At 38.7% G+C, this 14320-nt stretch overlaps 1 protein-coding gene across 1 annotated transcript; it reads left to right on the top strand.

Annotated features, from left to right (window-relative positions):
• Positions 1 to 3036: 3036 nt before the first annotated feature.
• Positions 3037 to 5816, top strand: MAP10 (microtubule associated protein 10). Its single transcript, XM_025850895.2, has one exon. The coding sequence runs from the start codon at positions 3063 to 3065 to the stop codon at positions 5811 to 5813; it is 2751 nt and encodes a 916-aa protein (XP_025706680.1). The 5' UTR covers positions 3037 to 3062; the 3' UTR covers positions 5814 to 5816.
• The last annotated feature ends 8504 nt before the right edge of the window (positions 5817 to 14320 follow it).

Below are 14320 nucleotides of genomic sequence, written 5' to 3'. Positions count from 1 at the left end.
TTACTTAATTGCACTACTGTCATTTTGTTACAACTCCTGCTAAGCCATCCCACCTGCTGGATCCATCCTTTTGGGTCCACAGCCCTTATGATAGGACATACTGTCTGCCTTTAAAGAGCCAGCCCCACAGCTCAATCAGTTTCACTAACCCAGTTGCTGTTTCGTCTCAAAATTAGTAGTTTCATCATGACTTACCTTATTTAATGGTCCTGACTTTCTTTTCACCCTAAAGTTATTGCCCCAGAAAAGGATGTCAGCATCATATCTGATCCTAATTCCTTAGATATCAAGCCAAAATTCCTACAGTATGCACAGTCCCGAGATAACTCACACAAAAAAAGAAAAAATAAGTCTCAGTGCCATATTTATTTATGCCTTCTATGAAGAAATTAGGTTACCATCTCCACCTTGATGTCTTGTAAACCTGTATTTCCAGCCTAGATCTCTCAAGGTTTCAGATTCATATATTTAACTTCCACCTTCTACCTGGATGTATGACAAGGACGTCACATTCAACATATCAGACCCTGAAACTCATAGTTTTCTCTTCTGGCCTCTCTCACTTCCTTGTTCAACAGCAATTACAATAAACCCTGCTTCTCTGTATCTGACCCATCAACCTAACTGCCTAAAGTAGAAAGCTGTGCTTCACCTTCTGTTCCCCCAGACCTCACAATCAACCAGTCCCATTAAATATCTCTCCTAACTATTTCTTGAGTGTGTTTATTTCTCTCCACACCATTGCCAACATCCTAATTCAGGCCACCCCCACAATAAACTTCAAACTCCTTAACATTGCATAGCAGATTTATATCTTAAAGTATTAATGTGCATTAATCCATAGTTTCTTGCCTTGTCCTGCCTTTTCCTGCAACAAAAACAGTTGGCTACCACATGAAAGGTAAAGTACAGAGCATATAAACTTTTACAGATGGAAAACAATAAGCCCATGCCAGATAAATTATTTATTCTAACTCATAGCATAGTGCTTTTAAAAAACTCAACTAAAAAGTCTGCTACATGGCAAATAATAAGTAAAATGGTACTGATTTTAGCAAGTTGCCAGGCTATATAAATATAGTATACTATGTCAAATAGTATAAATATTGTACACCTAGTATACTATATTACTGTAATACTAATATTACATAATTTTAATATGATAATATTTTTATAAGGTAGGTACTATAAATACCTCATTTTTTTGGATGAGGAAAATGATTCACAATTTGTTGAGAAACTAAAATATGGTCACAGAGCCAGGATTTGAGCCAGGTTGTTTGCCTACAGATTTAGGGCTCTTAGTCACGGCACTGTGCTATTTCTCCATGTATAGTCTATGGACATGGAAACTTTTATTTTTCACTTTCAAGTTTTATTTGTTAAATTTAGCACTATTTACAATTAGAAAATATTATTCATATATTGCAATACCAATCATATAGAATATCTGGGCAAGGAATATATTATCTCTGTAGAAACTTTACAGATTGCAGAAGCAATGTCCTTATAGAAGAAGGACATGGGTTTCCCTGTCTGTATGCAGGAGACACACAAGTGCTAATATTCCACATTATTAACCCTACCCAAAAGACTTACTGGATGCACATATGGACTCTACCTCATTGCTTTCCACTTGTGAATATGTTGTTTTTATTGCTCTATGTCATCCATCCATTAAGCATGTCACTTGATAAACGTTTCCTCTGCAAGTAGCTAGTAAGATTCTTAAGGCCAAGAGTAGTATATTCTATTTATATAGTGCAATGAAACCTCCCTCAGTCTTCACACTAAAGCATCAATCCCTCCAATTCTGAATTTCCCTTGAGCTTCACAATGTTCTTCTGAGCTTTGATGTAATGTAATTTAACTATAAATTATAAAGCTGCCTAAAATTAAACATATTCACATCATGTCTGGCAGGAACCTCAAACTCTATAATCCCAAAAACCCAAAGTAACTTAAAAAAAAAAAAATAAAATCTATGCCTCATTTTTTTTTTTTTTTTTTTTCAAAAAAAAAAAAAAAAAAAAAAAAAAAATCTTACCCATAACTTCTGGCCCCTGGTCACCAAATTCTAAATTCTGCTATCACAAATGCCTCTTCTGTCACCTCTTTCTCCTCTCCACTGACCCTGACCAAGTTCAGGCCACCGCTCTCTCTCACCTGAACCACGGGGACAGCCTCCCAATAGATTGCTCTGAATTGTTTATTAGTAGAATCCATCCTTTGTATTTGTACAACTACATTTCTAAACACGGATATGATCACACCTATTCATGCAAAACAACTTATGCAGAATACAGTCCAAAGTCCTTACTCTGTCGTTCAAAGCTCTCCATGTTATCAGCCTTGGTTTCAATCTAGCTGGCTAACTTACTGAGGGTAGTATGCCTCCTTGAAAATCTGGGAGAGTGCCCATAAGACCTTTCCTCCTCCCCCAACTGTGGGTTTACGTATATATATTTGTTTTGTTAAATGGAATCATTAACACTAATCTCACACACGGCGATTGCTCAAATGGAAATGTGACCACACCCGCTGTGTATCTCAGCGCTACCATAATTTACTCAGATAGAGGCTCCCACGCCGCTTCAGAGCAGTGTCATCATCTTTTGGGTGGACCAGCAGCCAGAGAAGGCCCACCCTGGAGAGTTAACTGGCTTTCTTTCGCCCTGGGGTCTGGAAAGGGAGTCCTGATTTACTCTCAATTTTCCTGAGACAGAACTGACCTGACCTCAAAATTGCATGAGATCTACATGGGTAAAAACGTGGCCAAAACAACAACAACAACAACAAAAAGTCTGATTTCTTGCATCATATTATCATGCCTCGGTATTATAAGTAATTGTGTTAACATAAGCCTGGAAAGCAAAACACATCGAGCAGCAAGAATTCCCAGAGCAGCGGCGGCCTAGACCTGCGGGGGGCGGGGGGAGGCGGGGGGCTTAAGTCTCGCGAGAGAGCAGGCACAGGCGCTGTGCTCTCCCTGTCTCTCGCGAGAACCAAGCTTCGGCTTCCCCTTCCCCGAGACAGCGGTGGCGTCTCCAGGGGCAACAGCAATGGCGGCCCCCTTGTCCGAGAGGCTCTTCTCGCTGGAGCTGGTCGTAGACTGGGTGTGTCTTGAAGCCGGGCTGCCGCCGCCGCCGCCGCCGCCGCCGCCACTCCCCGTGGTCGCGGTGGAGGAGGAGCAAGAGGAGGCCGAAGAGGAGGAGGCATCGCCGCCACGGCCATCGCGCGACTTGTGCCCCGCCGTGGCCTTCCGCCTGCTGGACTTCCCCACGCTGCTTGTTTACCCTCCTGAAGGCCCCGGCGCCCCAGCCCCGGAACCCCGGCCCGGCCTGGTCAGCTTCGGTCGCGGCAAGTCCTGTCTCTTCCGCCTGCACCCCGCCACCCTGCACCGCCTGCTCCTTCGGATGCCGCTTCACACCTTGCTACTGCAGCTGCCCCCTGGGCGTCCGACTCCCACCCCGCAGCTCCTGGGTGCCTGTAGCATCTCGCTGGCAGCCGCCGCCCACAAGGTCCTGGGACCGGCCGCCTCCGGCTGCTCCCAGGGTCATCGAGGAAATTTCCCTCTGCGTAACCAAGTTGGGGATCGGATTGGGGACATTGCTCTGGGCTACCGCTTGACTGATTTGGGAAGCAGCTTGTTGGGCCATCTTGAGAGGCCAGTCACTTCTACAGGAGGTGGGGTGGAGCGTGTAGAGATCAGTTCCCAAACCCTGCGGGAAAAACCACCACCAAACTCAGAGCCAAGAGCAGGAGATGCAGATAGGTTACTCGTGGGTTTAAAAATCCCAAAGGTACAGAAGGATTTGGAGGAAGGAGCTTCCCACAGTAAGAACAACTCTGGTAACACGGTTTCTGTGAAGCATGGCAAAACCAAGTCTGTTTGTTCAAATTCTAGTGGTGTGAGGAGCGTTAGCCCCCCAAATCAGGAAGTCACAGAGTTAGACATTGAAACCAACACTTTTTGCCCCCCTCCTCTGTATTACACTCATTTGACCCAAGAAAAGATGCCTCCTGTACAGGGTACAATCACCATTAAGCCTCAAATAAATGAACCTGAGGAATTGGATGCTATTTTTCTAGAGGAAAATCATGCAACTGCCCCAACACATACTGATTCTCTGAAACCTTCTAATTCTGGGTTACATGGGAATCCTCCAGCGCTCATAGATCCTCCGCATGTTCAGGATATGGGAGCAAGTGACCAAACTACAGATCATGCTCAAACTGAACAAAACAGAATTAATACCATAAGGCAGCTGCCTTTGTTAAATGCTTTGTTGGTTGAGTTGTCCATGTTATACAACCAACCTGTGGCAAGCCCTACTCAAATACATCCTCACTTAGCCTGGTTATATAGAACTGAGGATAAGAAGTCACCAGAAGCTTCTGCCAAATGCACATGTAAATCTGAATCTAAGGATCAGCTTTCTATGGGGGGAAATGAAAAGTCAGCAAATCTTCAGTATAAAAAGAACCAAGCTGAAAATCTCCGAGAAGGTAAATATTTTGAAAAGAACAGTGGTAACCCCCCCAAAAGAGTTCCAAGGGGGAAATTGCTTTATGGTTTAACAAAGACACTTAAACTACGTTTAAAGCAGACAAATCCTGACATGTTGGCAGTACATGAAAAAAGAGAGCAGTATAGAAAAATGCAAGCACCAATGTTAGGTGCAAAACTCAGAACTCCACCATCCAAAGTTAAAGTATTAAGCTTTGCAGAACAACATCAGAAGCCACACCAACGGCCGAAAGATAAGTGTTTGGGATTGGATGCATCTTTTGCTGAAAACAGTGATACCTCAAAGCAAATCAGTGGAGTTTTTGATGACCATAGCACAACTAAAGAAACGAAACTGAAATGTGCAACAAAAAAAGCTGTAGATTGTGGTGAACATAGAACCAATAATGGTTTATTGGAAGAAATTGTGAGTTCTGCAAATTCCATTGTCCCTGAAGGTTTTACTCATGCAGGTATTTTGGAAGGAAAAATGGAAATGAAAGGCCAAAGACCATGTGCTTTTCAACAGGTTACAGTTGTTGACAGAATTGTAGTAGATAAAGAAATAGAGGATAAACAGGTCAAAACCACCGATGATGACATTCTTATTGATGATACCAGTGAAAATAAACCAAGTAAAAATAGTTGCTCTGAAGGCATCTCAGAATTAATGTATTCTGATGACTTCACCAGCCCTTGCTCTTCTGAAGATTTCTATACCGCTGAGGACACTGGCAGAATTTTACAAGCTCATGATAGCAGTCCAGGGGCAGAAAATCCAAAACATAACCAATACACAAGTAAGTCTAGTGAAATAATACTGTCCATAAGAAAAAACAGCAGTGAAAAGAGTTCTATTCTTAGCCCACCTTTTTCAGCTGGATCACCAGTACACTCATATAAAAGATCTCATATTTCAAAGATTCAAGATAAAAGTTTGGAGGAAACGTCTAGTATCTCTACCAGTGATTTAACTTCATCACACTGGACTGAGGAAAAAGAAAACCAGATAGATCGAAACAGTATGTATAATTCTAAAGTTATAAAGAGGGGTCAAGACATCTCTATTAAACTTAAAACAAGAACTGGTTGCAAGTCTTCAGAAAAAAGCCAGTCACCTCGGACATCTCAAGTGAGTTCTTATCTGCCATCCAATTTGTCAGAACTAGAACTTAATGTCCTGGATAGCAGTACACCAGATCACTTTGACGAAGATGATGAAGTTGCTTCGCTGAATATTTCCAAACAGTGCAAAGATATATGCGAATTAGTGATAAATAAATTTCCAGGATATACAGTGTGAAAATATGTGCTTTTAAAAAAACATTTCATTTTTGTATAACCTATGTGTACTGTTAGTGAAACAATTTTTAATAATTAGTATATAAATTACATGAGTAATTCTTTTTAAGAAATGTTATTTTGATGTCTAGATAGTATTTATTAAATTGAACAATATTAATCATGAAATCACCTTATAATCTAGGTAAGATTTAAGTTGTTTAATCTTATAAGAATAAAAGTATCTTTCTAAACTATCTCGAAGTATCTATCTGAAAGTACCAGTCATCCTAAAGCTGGCTTCAGGCACACCATTACAAAAAGAAGCCTAGTTAATAAGGATAACCTCAGATTTTAATGGGAATAAGTCATTTAACAAATATAGAAGAACTTACTCTGTGAGATGCAGAAAGTCACAAAAATTTAAGATACAGCCCCTGTATGTAGAGCTTACTGTTTTATATAGACATGAATTCTTTAGGGAAATCTGAGATACATACACATCCCATCTCCCCAATAGGTGAAGTCCTTTTTAATATGTTGTCATTGTGCTCTGTACTTTTTTTGGTTTTTAATGCAGTTCGTGTGATTACTTGATTAATGTGTATCTTCTTTGAGGCTTAAGTTTTGTGATGGAAGGGACCATATCTGTTTTGCCCACCAGTATAGTATGTTCTTAGTATCTAGCACAGTCTGGCATGTGGTTGGGGTGTGATGATAGCATGTGTTGAACAAATTAATGAAGGCCATGCATTTAAAATAACCTGATGGGAGGGAATAGAATTAAGCAAACAAGCAAAAATCCTGAGAATAAGCAGCAGAAAATCCTTATTGGAAACATGGTTATTTGACTACAATATTTTTGTTTTGCTGTGTATAAACAGCCTGCAGGTGTTCAACGAAGTATTTAGGGAAGGAAGAAAAGAAAGGTGTCTTCCAGTTTGTTATATAGAAAGTCAGTTTACTGTTGTCATTTCAGGTTGTTCCATAGTTATTTTTCAGGTATGAAAGTTTGTTTTTAGGAAGTCTAGTGGTCATTTCTTTATAATTTCTTCCATTGGTTTTGTACTTAGACCTTATTCTGTGTTCAAATATTTACGTGTAGTTTTTTTATGTGTTTTAATTTTTACACTTTTTAATATATCTGATATTTTGGGATGTATGAAGTGAGGCCCTAATTTTCCTTGCTTTATAAGTAATTAAATAACTCTGTAAGTATTATCTTTTGAATGATAATAACATAAAATGTAGAAAGGTGGTAAGAGATGAGGATGTTATATTTTGAGAAACAGTACGAATAAAAGAAATATGGGAATGAGCATAATGTATTCATGGGACTGTGAAAATACCGTGATTTGAATGGTAGATTCATGCTACAGCGTGGTAGAAAGGAAACTTGTTAAGTAAGAAAAGCCCCAGATTGTAGGGAGCTTCAGATGCCAAGCATAATAATAAAGACCTAAGCAATAGAAACAATAGAGTATTTTACAAATGAGCACTGATATGTAGTCATAACATTTTGAATATTATAAATTACTAAAATAATTTCTGGGAGGCACAGAAATCATACCAGTAAAAGTTTTGAAATATGAAATGCTTTCTAATGGCTAATGGCTATGATCTTAATTTTTCAATTAATATAAAGCATCTACTATATCATTCTCAGAAAAATCAAAGTAATTTAATGCTGGGTACTGTAGCTAGATATCAACTTGGTGTGTAAATTGTGAGCAATTTTTCATTACTATGGAAGAGACAAAAATAAGCAATAATGTCAAAATCATTAAAGAAATAATTCCTTAAAAATCAACTTTTATTTGATTAGGAGTAAGTCATTGCCTATGATGGGAATAGATGAGAAAAATGATTAATTCAGTATGTCTGAGGTACAACAAAGACTAAAGCATTAATGTACTCTAAATTAGAAAACTGAGTAGCTGAATAAGATTCTCTTTGAGTTACTCCATCAATATTTATTTCTAGAATTGTGGTATTAGTTTTTATAGTTTAATTCTAGTGCAAAATATTTCTTTTCATGCATTTAGTACTTCCTATTTGCAACCTATCTCCAAATTCTACTTCATGTTTTAATTCTACAATCTAAAAGCTTAGCTAAGAATATCATAATAGATACTACTCCTGAAACATTCTTTATCCCCTGAACTGCTTAAAATCATTGAAACATGAAATACTATTTCAGGCTCTTAAATCAGGGAGACCTGTCATTTAATTGTTTGTAAACTAAGCTACTGCAATCCAGCTTTTCTGACTAGTGTAGGTATCTGAACTGCTGTGGGCAAAGCTGAATGGGAGAGGATCTAAGAAGCAGTGAGCAATAGAAATGTTAGGACCTACTTCTGTGTAGTATTAATACTTGCAGCTCAGGAGGCAGTTGTCAACGATGACAAGTCCTTTGAACTATTACCATAAGCAGATTCAAAGAGGGCTGTGCAGATGTATACAATATGTTGGTTTTTCCATCAGTCATATGCATGCTGTTGATATCTTCAGATACAAAGAACAATCATACTGAACTTCTGCCTTGTGCTTCTGGCTTTCTGTTGAGAGCCACCCCTTCCCATCTCAGTTAATTTTTATTTTTCCGCCTGTAAAAGCAGTGCATTTGTTGCGGAATTATATTTGGGAACCAAACTTTTATTTGCTGTAAACATAGAGTTAAATATCATAAATTAAACAAACGTCTAATTACCACACCGTGGTTGGCAGAGCAAAGGGAATTTCATAACAAAGGAAGCAACATATAAATAAGATAAACAATATTTACATTTGTCTACTCATAGACACACTTGGGCCTAGAGATATAGCCATCCTTTAGGCTACTTATGTTTTAATTTGGATTAAGATATCAGGAGTTGTACAGAATGACACTTTTATAAGCCAGTACTTGCTGGATCGTTCTCATTTTTAACCTAAAACAATGCAAGGAAAACCTACTTGGTCAAGGACCAAGGCATTTTTACTATTTTTCTCCAGAAATTTTCCTGTCATGCTAGGAAATAACAGATTTCAGGATGAACATGAGGTTGGAGTGCCAAGCCATAGTAATACAATTACTTCCTTTTTTTCCAAATACTTCTCTCTTATACTAATAATCATATTAATTCTAGAAGGAACAGAAAATTCAGGTAAAAGTCTTTGCTGCAAAATTGTATATTAAGTGAAGGTTATGGTCCTTTGCTTCCAAAATCCCAATGAAATCACAGTTGTAAAAATAAGAATGAACCCATAGTAGCCCTGGCGAACAAGGAAAATGTGGCGGACAAGACCATTTGAGGAACTTCTGGAAGATGCAGAGCAGGTGGGTTTAAGTTGATGAAAAATGGATTAGAAGTCTACTCTTGAGCATCGTCCAGTGAGGGAGCTGCCGGAGAAATGAGAAGATCATGTTTATTTTCTAAAGAGCCTCAGATATACTTCAAGATCAGTCAGTAGGGCTTGGGAGTAGAAGCAGGTTGTGGGCAATTTGGGGGCGGAACAGAACTGAGGATGATGTGAGAAGCTGGAGCCCAGCTAAAGGTTTATCTTCTCGAAAGGTTGTTGGGACCAAAGAGAAAAATGAGTATTTTTGCTTTTGACACCAAAATATTTTTTAAATGTCTTTTTCAGTTTTACTGGGGAGACCACTAACCCTTGTGGCAAATTAAAATGCTGTGATCCTGGTCTTTGGAGATGGATGAATGGTAATTTGCATCCTCGGTCATGTTATATGAATTCTTGGAGATTATTTCTTCATTAATAGGATTGGTTTGAGGATTGAGTCAAATTTATCTAGCAAATATGACAGTGAATGCGCATGTGAGTGTTGGGGGGTAAATTTAGAATTACAGAGAATATACCATGCTGTCTGTATTTCATATATTTTTAATGAAAATCTCAGGAAATCAACTCTCCTTCCAAAAGGTTTAAACAAATTTTCCATTGCATAGCAAGGCCAAGAGGGTCATGGAGATAAAGCAGGACAAAGACTTCTGGCCGGGGAAGAAGACTGTTTAAGACAGCAGAGCCACAAAACTAAGCAGAAGAAGGAGCCCTTCTCAATATTAAGCAGTGGGACATCTAGCTTTGTGCAGAGTATTAGGGGGTGGTGAGAGAAGGGGGTGGTGGGAGAAGGGTATGCAAAACTTCCTTCCCATTCATTAAGAAAGGGAACTCTGAGCCAGGGCATAAGTAAAGACAAATTTTTTGAAAACAGTAAGAAAGCAAATCTAGGTGACCCGGACTACAGGAGGTTGCTTTAGAAACGTCTTTAAAAATTTTTTTTTTAATTTTCTTTCTGGATATTTTAAGTCTTTCCATAGTAGATGCACACAAATATTTTCCACTTTTATATGCTTTGGAAGTAAGGATGCAGTGAGTAGGGAAGGAGCTGTGAATATTTTGTCATAATAAAAGAACCGGAAACTTTGAGAATGAGTTGGGAAGAGATGAGACAGCCTTAGGATCAGATATTGTAACTGAATGGGAGAACACTTGGCAACAGGAATCAAAAGGTTTAGGTTTTAATAAAGAATATTTGTGTTTGTTCAGGAACAGACCAGGATAGGAGATCGGACAAGCTTCTGAGTAATAGGAGAAGTTAACAGCTGAGGTTATATATTGTAAAGAAAGACTGTGGAGTGGAACAGGTCTATGAGTCAATAGATGTTGGTGACTGCAAGATCAGAAACCTACACTTGTAAACTTGACTACTTAGAATATTATCAGGTTTGTTCTTTTATTTTTTTTGTTTTCAGTTTTCTTTTAGTTTTTTGGTTTCTTCTTGGTTTTAATATGGTTCTTTTTGAAGGATCTTTTAGTTGAGCTGTAAGAGCAATAGGAAATGGATTGGATTGTGCTCCTGATTGAGCTGAAATCCTAACGGATGAGGAGTATACTCCCAGGGTCTATGTATTGAAAGACAGAAAGAAGATATGGGAGCCCTTAGAGAACCCCTCCTTTCTACCCAAGGATTTCTCCTTTAGCTAGCTATTCTCTCCTGAAAACCTTAGAGAGTTTTTCTTTTTGATTTATTAAGGGAAACTCTTCAATTTCAGAGCTTACACCCAACAACTGCCTGGAGTACTGTATTTCATGACTTGTGATTTAGGTGTCAATCCTGTAGAGTGAATTGGGACTGAATTCTGGAATCAGAATGACACAAAAAATAATGGATTGCTTTAGCTATGGAGGAACCTATTGTCAGAAGATCTTGTCTAAAAATGATTGCTTACATGTCCAAAATTCTTAAGAATATTTCCAAGTACTTTGGGACCGCATTTGTTAACCTGAGGGAAAAGATGTTTCTAATCTTCTGAAAAGAAAGTCCAAAATATGAACATTGGCTTCGTGTTAGCAAAATACTCCCTAACCCTGATATCCTCTGTAATAGCAGGAAGCCAAGTATTTAAGAGGACAGAACTTCTATTTTCAGATGGAACTTCCTTCCGTTCTAATGCTCCTTTTCTGAATATATGATTTCATGGTGCTCTCTTCCTATTTCACTGATCACAGCATGAGCTCATGCTGTCAATCTCTTAAGAACTAGTGTTAGAGGTAGGATTTTACTAAAATTATGGCCTAGCTTTTCCCTGGAAAATAGTTTTTTTTTTTAAGTATGTTGGTTATGTGGTCTCCATTGTCATTAATTTAACACTAATACTTCCTGACTTTGAATACCACTTTACAGCTGACGAAGGACTTCCAGTATCTCACGTCATCTTCAGAAGAATCCTATGAGGTTAGCATTAATACAGACAAGGAAACTGAGGTTTTCCACATCCATAGCCTTTCTCATTTCCATAGAAAAATGGAAAGGTTCTTGGTATAAATATTAGGAAGTTAATACTCCTTAGTTATATCATTTCCAGAGTCAGAGTGGATAGCAATAACCTATAAATAGATAAAAGTTTAATTTTGAACTTTATAAAACTGTGCTGTATTTCAGCCCTCCCTATTATTTTGGTGTCTTCTGTGTTTATCTTCTAATTAAGTTTTTTTTACTAAACCAGTTTCATGCCTTTCTGCATCGACAAGGAGGTACTCATCTGTATGCTGAGAATATGACTATACGCTCAAGGAATCCAGGGTGGTATTAAAAAGCAGCTGAAAGTGTTAGCCAGTTATTGCCAGAAAAGAAAACTTGAATTCACGGGAATTTGTAGCTAGAAGAGATTTTACAAATCATTTAATTCAGCTCCTTCATATTATAGATAAGGAACATGACCCCCAAAAATGGAGTTTGCTAGTCTCTCACCCACTGCTACAAGGTTGTTCCATTAGAAAATGCCACTTCATGTGTCAAATTGGGAACATAGTAAACCCAAATTGTGTGTCTGGATGACATTCTATAACATTTATATTGAAAACACTAACCAAAGAATTAATTAATTTAAAGATGTGGGAATTCATCCTCTGTGTCACCGGAAAGGCATTTATGTTTAGGACCAGGGGCAGGCACACTTGTTAGAGTCCTGGCTCTTCTGCTCACCTTCTATAACCTTAGGTAGGTCCCTCCAGGACTCAATTTTCACATCTGTACAATGAAGAAATCAATAATACTTATAAGATTATAAGGAGTAAGTGAGGAAATATTGTACTTAATGATTAGCATAATCCATGATACTTAAGAAGATATATTAGCTATCATTATTTCTCAAAATCTGATCATATGCTGACTTTTTCCAGACTCGTCAGCTTATTGGTAGTACCGACCTTTACATTCTTCCTCAAGCCCAAATTGTCTCATCCATGCTCTGAAGCACTCTACATTTCAATTGCTTACTTTTCCACGTTTTTGAACATACAGCTTCAGAATGAATCTGACTATCAGGGGAAGTCTTCCTAACATTTTCTATCACCCAAAATTCTACATTAGCTGCCAGAAAGCTGATATAAACTTTAAGTATTTTAGTAACTACTTGTTAGTACTGATACAGTTATCTCTTAACTTTTTAGCTTGTTTCTCGTCTCTTTCTCTCTCTTCCTCCTTTCCTCTCTCCCTTTTCCTCTCCTTCTCCTTCCTCCCCCTGTCCCTTTACATTTTTGTGTAGTATATGTGTCTTATGCAAAATTATGCTGAAGTATAGTATTCATACATGTAAATGCACAAATATAAGAGTGTGGTTCTGTGAATTTCTCTAAGTAACACTTTTGTGTAACAGCATCCAGGTCAAGAAATAAAATATCACCGCAACCCTGTCAACTTCCTCAGGCTCCCTTCCAGCTGTTATCTCCCCTTACCCACCCATCACAAAGGGAAATGCTATCCTACAATCCAACACCGGGATTAGGTCCATAGGTTCATACCATGTGCACATTTCTGTGTCTGGCTTCTTTTCTTTCTTTTTTTTCTAAAGATTTTATTTATTTGACAGCGAGAGAGAGAGCACAAGCAGGGGGAGCAACAGGCAGAGGGAGAGGGAGAAGCAGACTCCCCTCTGAGCAGGGAGCCCGACGCAGGACTTGACCCCAGGACCCTGGGATCATGACCTGAGCCAAAGGCAGACGCTTAACCGACTGAGCCACCCAGGTGTCCCTGTGTCTGGTTTCCTTTGCTCAAACTTATGTTTGTGATTCACCCATATCATGGCATAGTGTTGTAGTTTATCATATCTCATTGTTTTCTGGTTTTTCATTGTGCTAATACAATTTATTTATATATGCTACTGTTCATGCACATTTGGGTTATTTCTAGTATTTTGGTATTAGGAATCATGCTGTTATCGTAGGTGTTTATTTTTAACTATATATACACATTTCTGTTGGTAACAATGGAATTGGTGGGCGTTAAGGTATTCCCATGTTGAACTTTTAGTAGAGTCTTCCAAACAGTTTAACAAAGTGGTTCTACCAACAGTATACGTATTTTTGTTGTTGTAAACCACAAACTGTTGTTGTCAAACAGTCTACTTTTTGGACATACAAAGGACACAGGTATCAACCATCATGGTGAAAATGCAGCAGTAGTGACGTCATCCAATATGACTTTCTTAAGAATGTTCACTACCTTGTAGTATTAGTACAGGTCAGGTCCAAGTAGGAGATACATTCAAGAAAAGTATGGCTGAGGGTGAGACACAGTAATATCAGTCATCCTGACTCGTGGGTACCTCTGCTCTTACCAGAAGCTGGCTGGCTGGCACATGAGTCTTTCTAATTACAGGAGAGCATGAACCCACTAGCCTCCTGAATTTAACTTCTAACTGCATGTCGTTTCAAAACTATACTTCCCTGTCCTTCGTGAACTTTGCCATTGAAACCCCACCTTCCATCCTAGGCCCTATTGTTGGGCCCTCAAACAAGAGGTGAGGAGCCCAATTAAGTTATAGAAAAGCAGGGAGATCCTTGATGGCTGTGATGGCAGCACCAGGTATAGTTCACTGGAAGTAGTGTAGGTCAGAAGAGCTGTCCTAGGAACCTGGACAACCTTAAGCAACTTCTGTAACACAATTTCCTTGTACTCAAGGCCCCACATTCAGAAGGGCCCTGCACTTACTTTAACGTTCTGTTATCACTGTCTTGAAGTTCTAA

This window comes from Callorhinus ursinus, unplaced genomic scaffold (genome assembly GCF_003265705.2).
Source record: "Callorhinus ursinus isolate GAN/ISIS: 27379988/994484 unplaced genomic scaffold, GSC_fseal_2.0 scaffold32, whole genome shotgun sequence".
NCBI lineage: Eukaryota > Metazoa > Chordata > Mammalia > Carnivora > Otariidae > Callorhinus > Callorhinus ursinus.
This window is presented reverse-complemented; position numbering and strand designations above follow the sequence as displayed.